This window comes from Salmo salar, chromosome 24 (assembly GCF_965601325.2).
Source record: "Salmo salar chromosome 24, fSalSal1, whole genome shotgun sequence".
NCBI lineage: Eukaryota > Metazoa > Chordata > Actinopteri > Salmoniformes > Salmonidae > Salmo > Salmo salar.
In genome coordinates this window covers 31,669,393-31,686,987 of record NC_138314.1, presented here as the reverse complement: position 1 = coordinate 31,686,987, position 17,595 = coordinate 31,669,393, and the positions used below count along the sequence as shown (strand labels likewise).

The 17,595-nt window shown below is 45.0% G+C and overlaps 1 protein-coding gene across 2 annotated transcripts; it reads right to left on the bottom strand.

The window, feature by feature from the left end:
* Positions 1 to 183: 183 nt before the first annotated feature.
* qng1 (Q-nucleotide N-glycosylase 1) lies at positions 184 to 16,822 on the bottom strand. 2 transcript variants are annotated; one of them, XM_014172154.3, is made up of 5 exons: positions 16,701 to 16,822; positions 11,188 to 11,529; positions 10,242 to 10,498; positions 624 to 819; positions 184 to 550 (listed from the first exon to the last, which is right to left on the bottom strand). In XM_014172154.3, the coding sequence occupies exons 2-5, from the start codon at positions 11,522 to 11,524 to the stop codon at positions 321 to 323; spliced, it is 1,020 nt and encodes a 339-aa protein (XP_014027629.1). In that variant the 5' UTR covers positions 11,525 to 11,529; positions 16,701 to 16,822; the 3' UTR covers positions 184 to 320. The 2 variants fall into 2 exon arrangements, with proteins under 2 accessions (XP_014027629.1, XP_045562803.1); XM_045706847.1 differs by lacking the exon at positions 16,701 to 16,822 and having other exon boundaries at positions 11,261 to 11,529.
* Positions 16,823 to 17,595: the final 773 nt, after the last annotated feature.

Genomic DNA, 17,595 nt, shown 5'->3' with positions numbered 1-17,595 from the left:
AAGCTCACGCTTTCTGTCCAAGAAAAGACACTTGTTGTAAAAGACACAATCCGCTGCTACAGCCCCGCTCTATGGCGGGGTTGTGCTGCTGCAGGCAAAGAATCTTTATTAAATTATTTATTTTACATTTCCCCCTGTCCATCTGTGAAAACATGTGGAAAGAAAGTGATGTGATAGCCAACATTTTCAAGACTATATTTTATTTTTAGTATGGTCATCCTCAGCCAGAGATCCAAAGCTCTTTGCATAAAGTGAAACAATAAGGACCAGACAACATTTACATTTTTTAATCACAAAAATAGTTTCTCTGTGTAGGCCTGTCAGTAATATATGCAGCGTGTGTGGTGTATGGGAATGTGGGCCATCTCTTTATGGTGCTGTTTGGCATAAGGCCAGAGATAAAAGTCAATGATGGCAGAGTTGATATTGCAGCTTTGGCCATCTCGCTCTTCAACCAGACTCCACAGGTGTGCCTTGATCTTCTCCACACACCAGATAGAGCAGCCACGAATCTCCACCTCTCTCCTGTCGCCTGAGCTGAGCAACTCACCTGAGAGAGAGAAGAGGGTCGAAAGGAGGTTCCAACACACACACGCACAGCATAGAGGGGAGAAAAGACTAACCGTTCCTCAATGTCTCCATTAGGGTGTCTGAGTAGCGTAGTGCCCCCAGGTGGACCAGGGCCTGTGGTACTCTGTAGTCAGCAAACATGGTGAGGAAGTCCAGGTTTGGCATGTCCCCCTCTACCCTGGCCTCCATGATGCCCCACAAATCAGCCACCAGAATCTGAGCTCGCTTGTAGAGTGAAATCCTCTTTCCCTGAGGTAGACAGAGACTGCTTTCACCATGAACATATCAACCATAGGCATGCATATAGTGCATTCGGAAAGTTTTTAGTCCTTGACTTTTCCACATTTTGCTACGTTACAGCCTTACTCTAAAATGTATTAAATAATTGTTTTCCTCATTAATCTACACAAAATACCCCATAATGACAAAGCAAAAACAGGTTTAGACATTTTTGAACATTTATTACAAGTAAAAAGCTGAAAAACCTTATTTACATAAGTAGTCAGGCCCTTTGTTATGAGACTCGAAATTGATCTCAGGTGCATCCTGTTTCCATTGATCATCCCTGCGATTTTTCTACAACTTGGAGTCCACCTGTAGTAAATTCATTTGATTGGACATGATTTGGAAAGGCACACACCTGTCTATATAAGGTCCCACAGTTGTCAGAGCAAAAACTAAGCCACGAGGTCAAAGGAATTGTCTGTAGAGCTACGAGACAGTGTTGTTTCAAAGCACGGATCTGGGGAAGGGTACCAGAACATTTTTGCAGCATTGAAGGTCCCCAAGAACACATTGGCCGCCATCATTCTTAAATGGAAGAAGTTTGGAACCACCAAGACTCTTCCTAGTGCTGGCCAAACTGACCAACTGGGGGAGAAGGGCCTTGGTCAGTGAGGTGACCAAGAAGCCATTGGTCACTCTGACAGGGCTCCAGAGTTTCTCTGTGGAGATGGGAGAACCTTCCAGAAGGACAACCATCTCTGTAGCACTCCAACAATCAGGCCTTTATGGTAGAGTGGCCAGACGGAAGCCTCTCCTCAGTAAAAACCCACTTGGAGTTTGCCAAATGGCACCTAAAGGACTCATACCATTAGAAGATTATCTGGTCTGGTGAAACCAAGATTTAACTATTCAACCTGAATGCCAAGTGTCACATCTGGAGGAAACCTGGCACTATCCCTACGGTGAAGCATGGTGGTGGCAGTATCATGCTGTGGGAATGTTTTTCAGCTGCAGGGACTGTGAGACTAGTCAGGATCGAGGGAAAGATGAACGGAGAAATGTACAGAGAGATCCTTGATGAAAACCTGCTCCAGAGCGCTCCGGACCTAAGACTGGGACGAAGGTTCACCTTCCAGCAGGACAACGACCCTAAGCACACAGCCAAGACAATGCAGGAGTGGCTTCGGGACAAGTCTTTGAATATCCTTGAGTGGCCCTGCCAAAGCCTGGACTTGAACCCAATCAAACATCTCTGGAGAGACCTGAAAATATCTGTGCAGTGACGCTCCCCATCCAACCTAACAGAGCTTGAGAGGATCTACAGAGAAGAATGGGAGAAACTCTCCAAATACAGGTGTGCTAAGCTTCATACCCAAGAAGACTCGAGGCTGTAGTCACTGCCAAAGGTGCTTCAACAAAGTACTGAATAAAGGGTCTGAATACTTATATAAATGTGATATTTCCTTTATTTTTTTTTTATATATACACACATTCAAACATTTCTAAAACCTGTTTTTGCTTTGTCATCATGGTGTAGATTATTGTGTGTAGATTAATGGGAAAAAATGATTTAATACATTTTAGAATGAAGCTGTGACGTAACAAAATGTGGAAAAAGTCAAGCGGTCTGAATACTTTCCGAATGCACTGTATACTGTTTATGTACATTTATTTTTTATTTCACCTTTATTTAACCAGGTAGGCTAGTTGAGAACAAGTTCTCATTTGCAACTGCGACCTGGCCAAGATAAAGCATAGCCATTCGACACATACAACAACACAGAGTTACACATGGAATATCATGTGTAACTCTGTGTTGTTGTATGTGTCGAATGATGTCAACAACTACAGACCAGTATCCCTTCTTTCTTTTCTCTCAAACTCTTGAACGTGCCGTCCTTGGCCAGCTCTCCTGCTATCTCTCTCAGAATGACCTTCTTGATCCTAATCAGTCAGGTTTCAAGACTGGGCATTCAACTGAGACTGCTCTTCTCTGTGTCACGGAGGCTCTCCGCACTGCTAAAGCTAACTCTCTCTCCTCTGCTCTCATCCTTCTAGACCTATCTGCTGCCTTTGATACTGTGAACCATCAGATCCTCCTCTCCACCCTCTCCGAGTTGGGCATCTCCGGCGCGGCCCACGCTTGGATTGCGTCCTACCTGACAGGTCGCTCCTACCAGGTGGTGTGGCGAGAATCTGTCTCCGCACCATGCGCTCTCACCACTGGTGTCCCCCAGGGCTCTGTTCTAGGCCCTCTCCTATTCTCGCTATACCCCAAGTCACTTGGCTCTGTCATATCCTCACATGGTCTCTCCTATCATTGCTATGCAGACGACACACAATTAATCTTCTCCTTTCCCCCTTCTGATAACCAGGCGGCGAATCGCATCTCTGCATGTCTGTCAGACATATCAGTGTGGATGACGGATCACCACCTCAAGCTGAACCTCGGCAAGACGGAGCTGCTCTTCCTCCCGGGGAAGGACTGCCCGTTCCATGATCTCGCCATCACGGTTGACAACTCCCTTGTGTTCTCCTCCCAGAGTGCTAAGAACCTTGGCGTGATCCTGGACAACACCCTGTCGTTCTCCACTAACATCAAGGCGGTGACCCGATCCTGTAGGTTCATGCTCTACAACATTCGCAGAGTACGACCCTGCCTCACACAGGAAGCGGCGCAGGTCCTAATCCAGGCACTTGTCATCTCCCGTCTGGATTACTGCAACTCGCTGTTGGCTGGGCTCCCTGCCTGTGCCATTAAACCCCTACAACTCATCCAGAACGCCGCAGCCCGTCTGGTGTTCAACTTTCCCAAGTTCTGTCACGTCACCCCGCTCCTCCGCTCTCTCCACTGGCTTCCAGTTGAAGCTCGCATCCGCTACAAGACCATGGTGATTGCCTACGGGGCTGTGAAGGGAATGGCACCTCCATACCTTCAGGCTCTGATCAGGCCCTACACCCAAACAAGGGCACTGCGTTCATCCACCTCTGGCCTGCTGGCCCCCCTACCTCTGAGGAAGCACAGTTCCCGCTCAGTCCAGTCAAAACTGTTCGCTGCTCTGGCACCCCAATGGTGGAACAAGCTCCCTCACGACGCCAGGACAGCGGAGTCAATCACCACCTTCCGGAGACACCTGAAACCCCACCTCTTTAAGGAATACCTAGGATAGGATAAAGTAATCCTTCTAACCCCCCCCCCCCTTAAAAGATTTAGATGCACTATTGTAAAGTGGTTGTTCCACTGGATATCATAAGGTGAATGCACCAATTTGTAAGTCGCTCTGGATAGGAGCGTCTGCTAAATGACTTAAATGTAAATGAATAAACAAAACATAGTCAATAATACAGTAGAAAAAAGAAAACAAAGTCTATATAAAGTGAGTGCAAATAAGGTAAGATAAGGGACTTAAGGCAATACATAGGCCATGGTGGCGAAGTAATTACAATATGGCAATTAAACTCTGGATGGTAGATGTGCAGAAGATGAATTTGCAAATAGAGATACTGGGGTGCAAAGGAGCAAGATAAATAAATAAATACAGTATGGGGATGAGGTGGATAGATGGGCTGTTTACAGATGGGCTATGTACAGGTGCAGTGATCTGTGAGCTGCTCTGACAGCTGGTGCTTAAAGCTAATAAGGGAGCTATGAGTCTCCAGCTTCAGAGATTTTTGCAGTTCGTTCCAGTCATTGGCAGCAGAGAACTGGAAGGAAAGGCGACCAAAGGAGGAATTGGCTTTGGGGGTGACCAGTGAAATATAACTGCTGGAGCGTGTGCTACGAGTGGGTGCTGCTATGGTGACCAGTGAGCTGAGATAAGGCGGGGCTTTACCTAGCAGAGACTTGTAGATAACCTGTAGCCAGTGGGTTTGGCGACGAGTATGAAGCGAGGGCCAACCAACGAGAGCATACAGGTCGCAGTGGTGGGTAGTATATGGGGCTTTTGTGACAAAACGGATGGCACTGTGATAGACTGCATCCAATTTGTTGAGTAGAGTGTTGGAGGCTATTTTATAGACGACATCGCCGAAGTCGAGGATCAGTAGGATGGTCAGTTTTACGAGGGTATGTTTGGCAGCATGAGTGAAGGATGCTTTGTTGCGATATAGGAAGCCGATTCTAGATTTAATTTTGGATTGGAGATGCTTAATGTGAGTCTGGAAGGAGAGTTTACAGTCTAACCAGACACCTAGGTATTTGTAGTTGTCCACGTATTCTAAGTCAGAACCGTCCAGAGTAGTGATGCTGGACGGGCGAGCAGGTGCGGGCAGTGATCGATTGAATAGCATGCATTTAGTTTTACTTGCGTTTAAGAGCAGTTGGAGGCCACGGAAGGAGAGTTGTCTGGCATTGAAGCTCGTCTGGAGGGTAGTTAACACAGTGTCCAAAGAGGGGCCAGAAGTATACAGAATGGTGTCGTCTGCGTAGAGGTGGATCAGAGAATCACCAGCAGCAAGAGCAAAATCATTGATGTATACAGAGAAGAGAGTCGGCCCGAGAATTGAACCCTGTGGCACACCCATAGAGACTGCCAGCGGTCCGGACAACAGGCCCTCCGATTTGACACACTGAACTCTATCAGAGAAGTAGTTGGTAAACCAGGTGAGGCAATCATTTGAGAAACCAAGGCTGTCGAGTCTGCCAATAAGAATGTGGTGATTGACAGAGTCGAAAGCCTTGGCCAGGTCGATGAATAAGGCTGCACAGTAATGTCTCTTATCGATGGCGGTTATGATATCGTTTAGGACCTTGAGCGTGGCTGAGGTGCACCCATGACCAGTTATGCATCCAGATTTCATAGCGGAGAAGGTACGGTGGGATTCGAAATGGTCGGTAATCTGTTTGTTAACTTGGCTTTCGAAGACCTTAGAAAGACAGTGTAGGATAGATATAGGTCTGTAGCAGTTTGGGTCTAGAGTATCACCCCCTTTGAAGAGGGGGATGACCGCGGCAGCTTTCCAATCTTTGGGAATCTCAGACGATACGAAAGGGAGGTTGAACAGGCTAGTAATAGGGGTTGCAACAATTTCGGCAGTTAATTTTAGAAAGAGAGGGTCCAGATTGTCTAGCCCGGCTGATTTGTAGGGGTCCAGATTTTGCAGCTCTTTCAGAACATCAGCTATCTGGATTTGGGTGAAGGAGAAATGGTGGGAGCTTGGGCGGGTTGCTGTGGAGGGTGCCGGGCAGTTGACCGGGGTAGGGGCGGCCAGGTGGAAAGCATGGCCAGCCGTAGAGAAATGCTTATTGAAATTCTCAATTATAGTGGATTTATCGGTGGTAACAGTGTTTCCTAGCCTCAGAACAGTGGGCAGCTGGGAAGAGGTGCTCTTATTCTCCATGGACTTTACAGTGTCCCAGAACTTTTTTGAGTTTGTACTACAGGATGCAAATTTCTGTTTGAAAAAGCTAGCCTTAGCTTTCCTAACTGCCTGTGTATATTTGTTCCTAACTTCGCTGAAAAGTTGCATATCACGGGGGCTATTTGATGCTAATGCAGAACGCCATAGGATGTTTTTGTGCTGGTCAAGGGCAGACAGGTCTGGAGTGAACCAAGGACTATATCTATTCCTAGTTTAAAAAAATTGAATGGGGCATGCTTATTTAAGATGGTGAGGAAGGCACTTTTAAAGAATAACCAGGCATCCTCTACTGACGAGATGAGGTCTATGTCATTCCAGGATACCTCGGCCAGGACGATTAGAAAGGCCTGCTCGCAGAAGTGTTTTAGAGAGCGTTTGACAGTGATGAGGGGTGGTCGTTTGATCGCAGACCCATTACGGATGCAGGCAATGATCGCTGAGATCTTGATTGAAAACAGCAGAGGTGTATTTGGAGGGCGAGTTAGTTAGGACGATATCTATGAGGGTGCCCGTGTTTACGGATTTGGGGTTGTACCTGGTAGGTTCATTGATAATTTGTGTGAGACTGAGGGCATCAAGCTTAGATTGTAGGATGGCCGGGGTGTTAACCATGTCCCAGTTTAGGTCACCTAGTAGCACGAGCTCAGAAGATAGATGGGGGGGCAATCAATTCACATATGGTGTCGAGGGCACAGCTGGGGGCAGAGGGTGGTCTATAGCAAGTGGCAACAGTGAGAGACTTGTTTCTGGAAAGGTGAATTTTTAGAAGTAGAAGCTCGAGTGGGTTTTATACACGTATGTAGACGATGTGGAATCACTTGCTATTTCTTAGTTCCACTACAACGAGGACTCATAGTTGGAGCTCAATTACCCATAGACTATATATATATACACATTATATACAATTACCTCAAGAGAGCTGAAGTAGGGTCTACACATTTATTTTTGGCCAGGAGGGGGAGCTCTGAGATAACACTTTGCCTTTAGTTTAGTCAAACGTAGAATGTCTTTATGCCACTGTACAGTCGTGGCCAAAAGTTTTGAGAATGACACAAATATTAATTTTTAAAATTTGCTGCTTCAGTGCCTTTAGATATTTTTGTCAGATGTTACTATGGAATACTGAAGTATAATTACAAGCATTTCATACGTGTCAAAGGCTTTTATTGACAATTACATGAAGTTGATGCAAAAGAGTCAATATTTGCAGTGTTGACCTTTCTTTTTCAAGACCTCTGCAATCCGCCCCGGCATGCTGTCAATTAACTTCTGGGCCACATCCTGACTGATGGCAGCCCATTCTTGCATAATCAATGCTTGGAGTTTGTCAGAATTTGTGGGTTTTTGTTTGTCCACCCACCTCTCAGGTCTGGGGAGTTTCCTGGCATTGGACCAAAAATATCAATGTTTTGTTCCCTGAGCCACTTAGTTATCACTTTTGCCTTATGGCAAGGTGCTCCATCATGCTGGAAAAGGCATTGTTCATCACCAAACTGTTCCTGGATGGTTGGGAGAAGTTGCTCTTGGAGGATGTGTTGGTACCATTCTTTATTCATGGCTGTGTTCTTAGGCAAAATTTTGAGGGAGCCCACTCCCTTGGCTGAGAAGCAACCCCACACATGAATGGTCTCAGGATGCTTTACTGTTGGCATGACACAGGACTGATGGTAGCGCTCACCTTGTCTTCTCCGGAAAGGGGATTCATCAGAGAAAATGACTTTACCCCAGTCCTCAGCAGTCCAATCCCTGTACCTTTTGCAGAATATCAGTCTGTCCCTAATGTTTTTCCTGGAGAGAAGTGGCTTCTTTGCTGCTCTTCTTGACACCAGGCCATCCTCCAAAAGTCTTCGCCTCACTGTGCGTGCAGATGCACTCACACCTCCCTGCTGCCATTCCTGAGCAAGCTCTGTACTGGTGGTGCCCCGATCCTGCAGCTGAATCAACTTTAGGAGACGGTCCTGGCGCTTGCTGGACTTTCTTGGGCGCCCTGAAGCCTTCTTCACAACAATTGAACCACTCTCCTTGAAGTTCTTGTTGATCCAATAAATGGTTGATTTAGGTACAATCTTACTGGCAGCAATATCCTTGCCTGCGAAGCCCTTTTTGTGCAAAGCAATGATGACGGCACGCGTTTCCTTGCAGGTAACCATGTTTGACAGAGGAAGAACAATGATTCCAAGCACTACCCTCCTTTTGAAGCTTCTAGTCTGTTATTTGAACTCAATCAGCATGACAGAGTGATCTCCAGCCTTGTCCTTGTCAACACTCACACCTGTGTTAACGAGAGAATCACTGACACGATGTCAGCTGGTCCTTTTGTGGCAGGGCTGAAATGCAGTGGAAATGTTTTTGGGGGATTCAGTTCATTCCATGGCAAAGAGGGACTTTTCAATTAATTGCAATTCATCTGATCACTCTTCATAACATTCTGGAGTATATGCAAATTGCCATCATGCAAACTGAGGCAGCAGACTTTGTGAAAATTAATATTTGTGTCATTCTCAAAACTTTTGGCCACGACTGTATAATCAAAAGTATGGTAATGAATGTATAGCATAGATAACATACTGTATTGTGTGTAACTGAAATACATTTTTAACCCTTGCTTCCACATGGCACCATTTCCACATTACTCTTACAGCACCTGAGGCACATTTGTGCTCTTACTCTCTACACAAGGTGAATTTGGAATGAGTGGGTCATCCTATTAACTGGGACAGCTTAATCCTGACGCGTTTATTTCTTGGGTATTAAGCCCTTGCAGAGAAACCACAAGATCAAAATCACATCACTTTATTCGTGTGACATCAGAGGGAAGCAGTGCAAGCTGCAAACAGGAAGCTCACCCCACAAAGCACAAGTTAAGATCAGTGACATAACATCAAAACAGAAAAAAGTTAAGGTTATAAAACTGTCAAATAATGCACTGAGCCAAATTATGATGTAAATGTGTATACTTTGTACTGGTGCATCAAAATACATTAAAAAGTTACCAATATTATGTTTCAATTTTGTAATTCAGTGATTTTTTTTAAATAGTTGTGCCGCTTTACCAACCACAGCTTGCTAAAGTAGGACATCATGGAGTCTTATAGCCTTCTCCAATGGAGGAAAGAGATCCAGTAGGGAAGCCCTGTACTTAGGTTAGGCAGGGCTCTGGTTATTGTAGTACTATATACTGTTAATTATTTGTTGTAGTACTCTTATTAGCACTGTTATTTGGGTGAATTCAGAAAAAGTGGGAGACTTTTTATAACCTCTTCAGACATCTAACATATTAGCCCAACACATGATATATTTCTAAACTCTTCAGATGTTTCCTTATCACACAAAATGTAATTGTCATTGGGGTACAATTAGGACTATAATAATGGTGTCCCTGTTTAACCTACTATCCCAGTCCACCAAATGCAAACAAAAAATATGGTTTTGACTCAGTGTACACAAATGTGTGTGTCATGCCTCCTGTGAATATGATATAAAAATCCCTACCTTCAGGCTATGCTCAAACCCTACACCCCAACCCGCCACCTCAGGTATCTTGGCTCTGCTACCCCTACGGGAGGGCAGCTCCCACAGCCCAGTCCAAGCTCTTCTCTGTCCTGGCACCCCAATGGTGGAACCAGCTTCCCCCTGAAGCTAGGACAGCAGAGTCCCTGCCCATCTTCCAAAAAAATCTGAAACTCTACCTCTTCAAACAGTATCTTAAATAATCCTCCTCACCGAGTGCTGTTTTTTTAAAGAAACAGAACTTACACTTGACCGATCCCCCCCAACACTGACTCTATTGACAGCTACGTTGAGGAAATGTTTTACTTTCTATGCCTGTGAAGTGTGGTTGTCCCACCTAGCTATCTTAAGTTGCTCGGAATGCACTAACTGCAAGTTGCTCTGGATAAGAATGTCTGCTAAATGACAAATGTAAATTAAAATAAGTGTGAGATTAGGAAACATCTTGAGTATTTCAAAAATGTATCATGGGAAAATATGTTGGATAGGTTACAGAAGACAGAAATGCAAAAAGTGTCCCACTTATTCCGAATTCACCCTACATTATGTTGAAGAGGTTGTGTTTTGTGTATGACCTTGTATGTGGCCTCGTCCCTGTATGAGGGCAGGTTGTCTACAATGAGCTCCACCATCTTCTGCACATCGCTACCGGCAGGGCTTATGAAGCTCCGGAAGCTCCCTCCGTGCTGCAGGAGCACACGTCCCCCCTCTGTGAGGACCCGGTGACGCTCCTCAAGCATGGGCATGGGCGTGTTGTTATCAGAGCGCAAGACATGGCCGAGCTCCTCAACACTCATCTGGGAGAAATAGGACGGTTCTGTGATGGGAATACCTATAGAGGGCATGGTATCTTGATTAGCTGCGTTCAGATGGACAATAGGTCATTGGAAATGTTACTGAAAATGTGTTAAGACTGAACGGTCATTTTTAGAACAGGCAAGAGTGTAATTTACTTCAAAGGTTTTATCATGCATGCATTCTGCAAACGAAAACAGTGTACAAGCAAACAGCACAGAGCAGTGTGTGTATGAGAGGACAGGCAGCCCTAGACAGAACAGATAGAGGGCTGTAGCGCTCACCCTCTTCTAGGCTTGGGCGATCTACCGTTTACCGGGGTATTTTGAAATACCGATATTTTCAATACCGTTTCATTTATTGTTTTTTGGCGGGGTTGGGGGCATCCCCGCCTCGCGGGGGCTGAGGGGTTGTGTGCTACGCCACTGCTTATAGCTATAGGTTAAGTATAACTAAAAGAAATCTAAGATGTGTTAAATAAATGATATCCAGCTCAGGGCTCCAGCTATGCATTTGGTTTGCTAACTTGCAAGCTAAGTGGCTAGATGTCAAGATCAAGCTTCTTGGTTACAGGAGATACATTGAATCTCCTCCTGGATCAAGATCCTTGTTGCCTAAATTGTTTGTGCGTAAAAAAAACCATTTTATAGCGCCCCTTGTGTGCATTTCCGGTAATACCATATGGTACAGAAACGGTATGAAAATCTGGATATCGCCCCTTCCTACCCTCTTCCATTGCTCTAGTGATGGCAGCACAGAGCGTCATGTAACCGTAGTAGGTGGTCCCACGGTACGTCACCTCACACTGCTGGTCCTCCCGTTCGGGCCAGAAGGAGAAGTTCATTGTGTCGACTACAAACACCCAGTTCAGGGCATGATCCGAGGTTGGGGAGGGGGCCAAGGGGTTGGCCTTCTTCCAGCCACTGGCTGTGAGCTCCTCGCTCTTCCGCAGGGCGTAGAGCATCTCCGCTACCCTCCGCACGCCCTCCTCCTCCACAAACACATCCTGACTGTGTTCCACCACGAACCGGCCAGACTCACGGGGGGGCAGTGGGGCCTCCATCAGCACTGCCAATACAAAGAACAGTCACATCATCTTTGCTGTTCAATGTTACACTTCTCACACCCTCTCTCTACATACACTTTTTAAAAATAGGTACACTGTACCACGACAAATTAAACTGTTCTCAAATCAAACTGAACAGAGACTGGGACATACCACCAGCATTGCATACATGGTAGTCTACTGTTCAAAACCACCTTCACTCTGCTATGTTTGTAAAAAGAAAAGGGCTTTATAAAATACATTGGATTGATTGATGTTGAGTCACGCTAGCGCTTCCCTCTTTTTATGGGAAAAACAAATGTTCATCTTTAATGGAAAAAGCACAACCCTGAATGACTCAAATGCTATATATGGCCCAGTATAGTCCTATACAACTAATGCTGCGTTCATAACCATGTGGAAAGGTGGTATTTACTATACACGGCTTGGAAAGACCACTTGAACGCCCCTCCAACTTGTAATTACTAGTGGGAAACTCATGGTGCGTTCAAGACAACTGGATTCTTCAGGTCGGAAAGTCCGAGCTTTAGATTTCTTTCCATGAGTTCCCAGTTGTCTTTTTTATTTTTTTCACCTTTATTTAACCAGGTAGGCAAGTTGAGAACAAGTTCTCATTTACAATTGCGACCTGGCCAAGATCAGAGTTACACATGGAGTAAAACAAACATACAGTCAATAATACAGTTGGAAAAGAAGTCTATATACACTGCTCAAAAAAATAAAGGGAACACTTAAACAACACAATGTAACTCCAAGTCAATCACACTTCTGTGAAATCAAACTGTTCACTTAGGAAGCAACACTGATTGACAATACATTTCACATGCTGTTGTGCAAATGGAATAGACAACAGGTGGAAATTATAGGCAATTAGCAATACACCCCCAATAAAGGAGTGGTTCTGCAGATGGAGACCACAGACCACTTTTCAGTTCCTATGCTTCCTGGCTGATGTTTTGGTCACTTTTGAATGCTGGCGGTGCTTTCACTCTAGTGGTAGCATGAGACGGAGTCTACAACCCACACAAGTGGCTCAGGTAGTGCAGCTCATCCAGGATGGCACATCAATGCGAGCTGTGGCAAGAAGGTTTGCTGTGTCTGTCAGTGTAGTGTCCAGAGCATGGAGGCGCTACCAGGAGACAGGCCAGTACATCAGGAGACGTGGAGGAGGCCGTAGGAGGGCAACAACCCAGCAGCAGGACCGCTACCTCCGCCTTTGTGCAAGGAGTAGCAGGAGGAGCACTGCCAGAGCCCTGCAAAATGACCTGCTCAAACGGTCTGCTCAATGTCTGCTCAAACGGTCAGAAACAGACTCCATGAGGGTGGTATGAGGGCCCGACGTCCACAGGTGGGGGTTGTGCTTACAGCCCAACACCGTGCAGGACGTTTGGCATTTGCCAGAGAACACCAAGATTGGCAAATTCGCCACTGGCGCCCTGTGCTCTTCACAGATGAAAGCAGGTTCACACTGAGCACGTGACAGACGTGACAGAGTCTGGAGACGCCGTGGAGAACGTTCTGCTGCCTGCAACATCCTCCAGCATGACCGGTTTGGCGGTGGGTCAGTCATGGTGTGGGGTGGCATTTCTTTGGGGGGGCCGCACAGCCCTCCATGTGCTCGCCAGAGGTAGCCTGACTGCCATTAGGTACCGAGATGAGATCCTCAGACCCCTTGTGAGACCATATGCTGGTGCGGTTGGCCCTGGGTTCCTCCTAATGCAAGACAATGCTAGACCTCATGTGGCTGGAGTGTGTCAGCAGTTCCTGCAAGAGGAAGGCATTGATACTATGGACTGGCCCGCCTGTTCTCCAGACCTGAATCCAATTGAGCACTTCTGGGACATCATGTCTCGCTCCATCCACCAACGCCACGTTGCAGCACAGACTGTCCAGGAGTTGGCGGATGCTTTAGTCCAGGTCTGGGAGGAGATCCCTCAGGAGACCATCCGCCACCTTATCAGGAGCATGCCCAGGCGTTGTAGGGAGGTCATACAGGCACGTGGAGGCCACACACACTACTGAGCCTCATTTTGACTTGTTTTAAGGACATTATATCAAAGTTGGATCAGCCTGTAGTGTGGTTTTCCACTTTAATTTTGAGTGTGACTCCAAATCCAGACCTCTATGGGTTGATAAATTGGATTTCCATTGATTATTTTTGTGTGATATTGTTGTCAGCACATTCAACTATGTAAAGAAAAAAGTATTTAATAAGATTATTTCTTTCATTCAGATCTAGGATGTGTTGTTTAAGTGTTCCCTTTATTTTTTTGAGCAGTGTACAATGTGAGCAAATGAGGTGAAATAAGGGAGGTAAAGGCAAAAAAACACCATGGTGGAGAAGTAAATACAATATAGCAAGTAAAACACTAGAATGGTAGATTTGCAGTGGAAGAAAGTGCAAAGTAGAAATAGAAATAATGGGGTGCAAAGGAGCAAAATAAATAAATACACTAGGGGAAGAGGTAGTTGTTTGGGCTAAATTATAGATGGGCTATGTACAGTGAGGGAAAAAATTATTTGATCCCCTGCTGATTTTGTACGTTTGCCCACTGACAAAGAAATGATCAGTCTATAATTTTTATGGTAGGTTTATTTGAACAGTGAGAGACAGAATAACAACGAAAACAAAAAAGAAAAAAAAAAAATTGAAAAACGCATGTCAAAAATTTTATAAAATGATTTGCATTTTAATGAGGGAAATAAGTATTTGACCCCTCTGCAAAACATGACTTCGTACTTGGTGGCAAAACCCTTGTTGGCAATCACAGAGGTCAGACATTTATTGTAGTTGGCCACCAGGTTTGTACACATCTCAGGAGGGATTTTGTCCCACTCCCACTCCTCTTTGCAGATCTTCTCCAAGTCATTAAGGTTTCGAGGCTGACATTTGGCAACTCGAACCTTAAGCTCCCTCCACAGATTTTCTGTGGGATTAAGGTCTGGAAACTGGCTAGGCTACTCCAGGACCTTAATGTGCTACATCTTGAGCCACTCCTTTGTTGCCTTGGCTGTGTGTTTTGGGTCATTGTCATGCTGGAATACCCATCCAAGACACATTTTCAATGCCCTGACTGAGGGAAGGAGGTTCTCACCCAAGATTTGACGGTACAAGGCCCCGCCCATCGTCCCTTTGATGCGGTGAAGTTGTCCTGTCCCCTTAGCAGAAAAACACCCCCAAAGCATAATGTTTCCACCTCCATGTTTGATGGTGGGGATGGTGTTCTTGGGGTCATAGGCAGCATTCCTCCTCCTCCAAACACGGCAAATTGAGTTGATGCCAAAGAGCTCCATTTTGGTCTCATCTGCCCACAACACTTTCACCCAGTTGTCCTCTGAATCATTCAGATGTTCATTGGCAAACTTCAGACGGGCATGTATATGTGCTTTCTTGAGCAGGGGGACCTTGCGGGCGTTGCAGGATTTCAGTCCTTCACGGCGTAGTGTGTTACCAATTGTTTTCTTGGTGACTATGGTCCCAGCTGCCTTGAAATCATTGACAAGATCCTCCCGTGTAGTTCTGGGCTGATTCCTCATCGTTCTCATGATCATTGCAACTCCACGAGGTGAGATCTTGCATGGAGCCCCAGGCCGTGGGAGATTGACAGTTCTTTTGTGTTTCCATTTGCAAATAATCACACCAACTGTTGTCACCTTCTCACCAAGCTGCTTGGCGATGGTCTTGTAGCCAATTCCAGCCTTGGGTAGGTCTACAATCGTGTCCCTGACATCCTTGGAGCGCTCTTTGGTCTTGGCCATGGTGGAGAGTTTGGAATCTGATTGATTGCTTCTGTGGACAGGTGTCTTTTATACCGGTAACAAACTGAGATTAGGAGTGTGCTCCTAATCTCAGCTCGTTACCTGTATAAAAGACACCTGGGAGCAAGAAATCTTCCTGATTGAGAGGGGGTCAAATACTTACTTCCCTCATTAAAATGCAAATCAATTTATAACATTTTTGACATGTGTTTTTCTGGACTTTTTTGTTGTTATTCTGTCTCTCACTGTTCAAATAAACCTACCATTAAAATTATAGACTGATCATTTCTTTGTCAGTGGGCAAACGTACAAAATCAGCAGGGGATCAAATATTGTTTTCCCTCACTGTACAGGTGCAGTAATCTGTGAGCTGCTCTGACAGCTGGTGCTTAAAGCTAGTGAGGGAGATAAGTGTTTCCAGTTTCAGAGATTTTTGTAGTTCGTTCCAGTCATTGGCAGCAGAGAACTGGAAGGAGAGGCGGCCGAAGGAGGAGTTGGCTTTGGGGGTGACCAGAGAGATATACCTGCTGGAGTGCGTGCTACAGGTGGGTGCTGCTATGGTGACCAGCGAGCTGAGATAAGGTGGGACTTTACCTTGCAGGGTCTTGAACGCATTGAAGTCAAAAGTCAGAGATTTCCCAGTTGTTTTGCGCGGGGCATCATCCCTCCCTAAACTCAGAGACTTCTCCTACATGCTGACCTGATGTCACCCACTAGGGAAATTACCTTGATAACAGCATTTTCTGCAGTTAAATGCAACAAAACATAATTTATAAAAAGCAATCTATTCATATGGTTAACATTTGTTTACAAGCATGATAGCTGTACTTTAGTTGATGGTTGACACAGCTTGTTGTCCATTAGCCAATCAGCGTTTGTCAACGAGTTCAAAACATGTGAATGCATCCAACTGGTAATTACCACCTTTCCACTTGGTTATGAAGGCAGCATGAGTCCACTGTGACAGGACATCGAGTAAACTGTCATAACTAGACTTCATGCAAGTAATGCCGCATTCAAATAAACTGGGAACTCGAAAGAAAACGAGCTCCGACTGGGAAAAATCGATTTGAACGGTCATGCAACTCGGATCTCGGGCCTCTTTTTTGAGCTCCGACCTGAAGATCACTGACGTCATGATTTGACCTCGTATTTTTCCGAGTTCCCAGTTACTTCTGAACGCAGCAAAATTACCCTGCATATGCAATGCTTCGTTACCGTGCATTCTACATGATGAGTTTCTAGGTTCTATGTTAGCTACATTGTAACGTTACGCCTGTACTTTATATCGAATGTAATATTACTAGATTCATAAATGAAACATGATCAGTTAAAAGTTCAAGGAAATCAACCGTTGTCCACGACGATACATTTTTTTTAAAACATGACCAATAGTGTAGTTAGTTGGCCTTACCTTGACTTTAGGACTTGGCTAAAGTAGCGGAACAAACAGAATAAAAAAAAAAGGGGCGTGGAGCGATAGGTCTATATCCGGTGTCTGTCATTCATTCAACAAATCAAAGTGGCTCATTTGCCTACGTCAAAGCAACATCAACCAATTATATTAGAGCTATGTCAGACGAATGCGGAAAAATAAAGATGTAGCTTGTAACGATTTCCTCAGATCCGGTATCGTTGTTTCCAAAGACTTTACAGTGCCAAAGGATATGCTGTTTCAGTTTGTTGTTCCTAATCCAAATTGAATCTGACCGTATTTTTTTTGTGACCCGGTTTTTTAATTCATTCATTAATTTAGTAATTTTCGTTATTTTATCAGTAAAGTGAAACAAGATGGAGCTGTTTAGTTTGGATTCCCATGCCATTTGGCACCATATTTCTACTATTGCATCACCACTACATTAAAATCAGCTATATGTAAAAAAATAAATACAAATGTCATATGATGAAACCCTTTGCTGCAATAGGCATAGACTCTACAACAGTGAAATGAGCATGAACATACATTTGAAAGATTGTGTCTAAATAAGGTCTAGAAGAGTGTGGTGACCAGTTTCTCAAGCTACAGCAGGGCAAGGGTCAGGCGCATGGGGACATCGTCACATTAAGAAAATCATTAAGCGCGATGGACTCTGGAGTATATATAAAGTCTAACACTAGGAGATACCGTATGTACACCAAACATTGTAAAATGGTATTTGACCACTTCTCCCGGATTGTGCAGGACAGTCCCGTGTTTTGCCTTTGTCCGGCACTTTAAACAGCAACTTCAAACACCACTAGTTAAAATAAAAGGCTGATTTGTCCAATATTTCTGTTAGACATTCCAACTGGTCTCTTGCAGTCATGCG

Bases quoted from the DNA above. Each gene is read 5' to 3' on its own strand.
- qng1 (XM_014172154.3), bottom strand. From the start codon at position 11,524: ATGGAGGCCCCACTGCCCCCCCGTGAGTCTGGCCGGTTCGTGGTGGAA. The intron at 820-10,241 runs GTCATACACAAA...TGTCTACCTCAG, and splicing joins GGGACGAGGCCACATACAAG to GGAAAGAGGATTTCACTCTA. The intron at 551-623 runs GTTAGTCTTTTC...TCTCTCTCTCAG, and splicing joins AATGGAGACATTGAGGAACG to GTGAGTTGCTCAGCTCAGGC.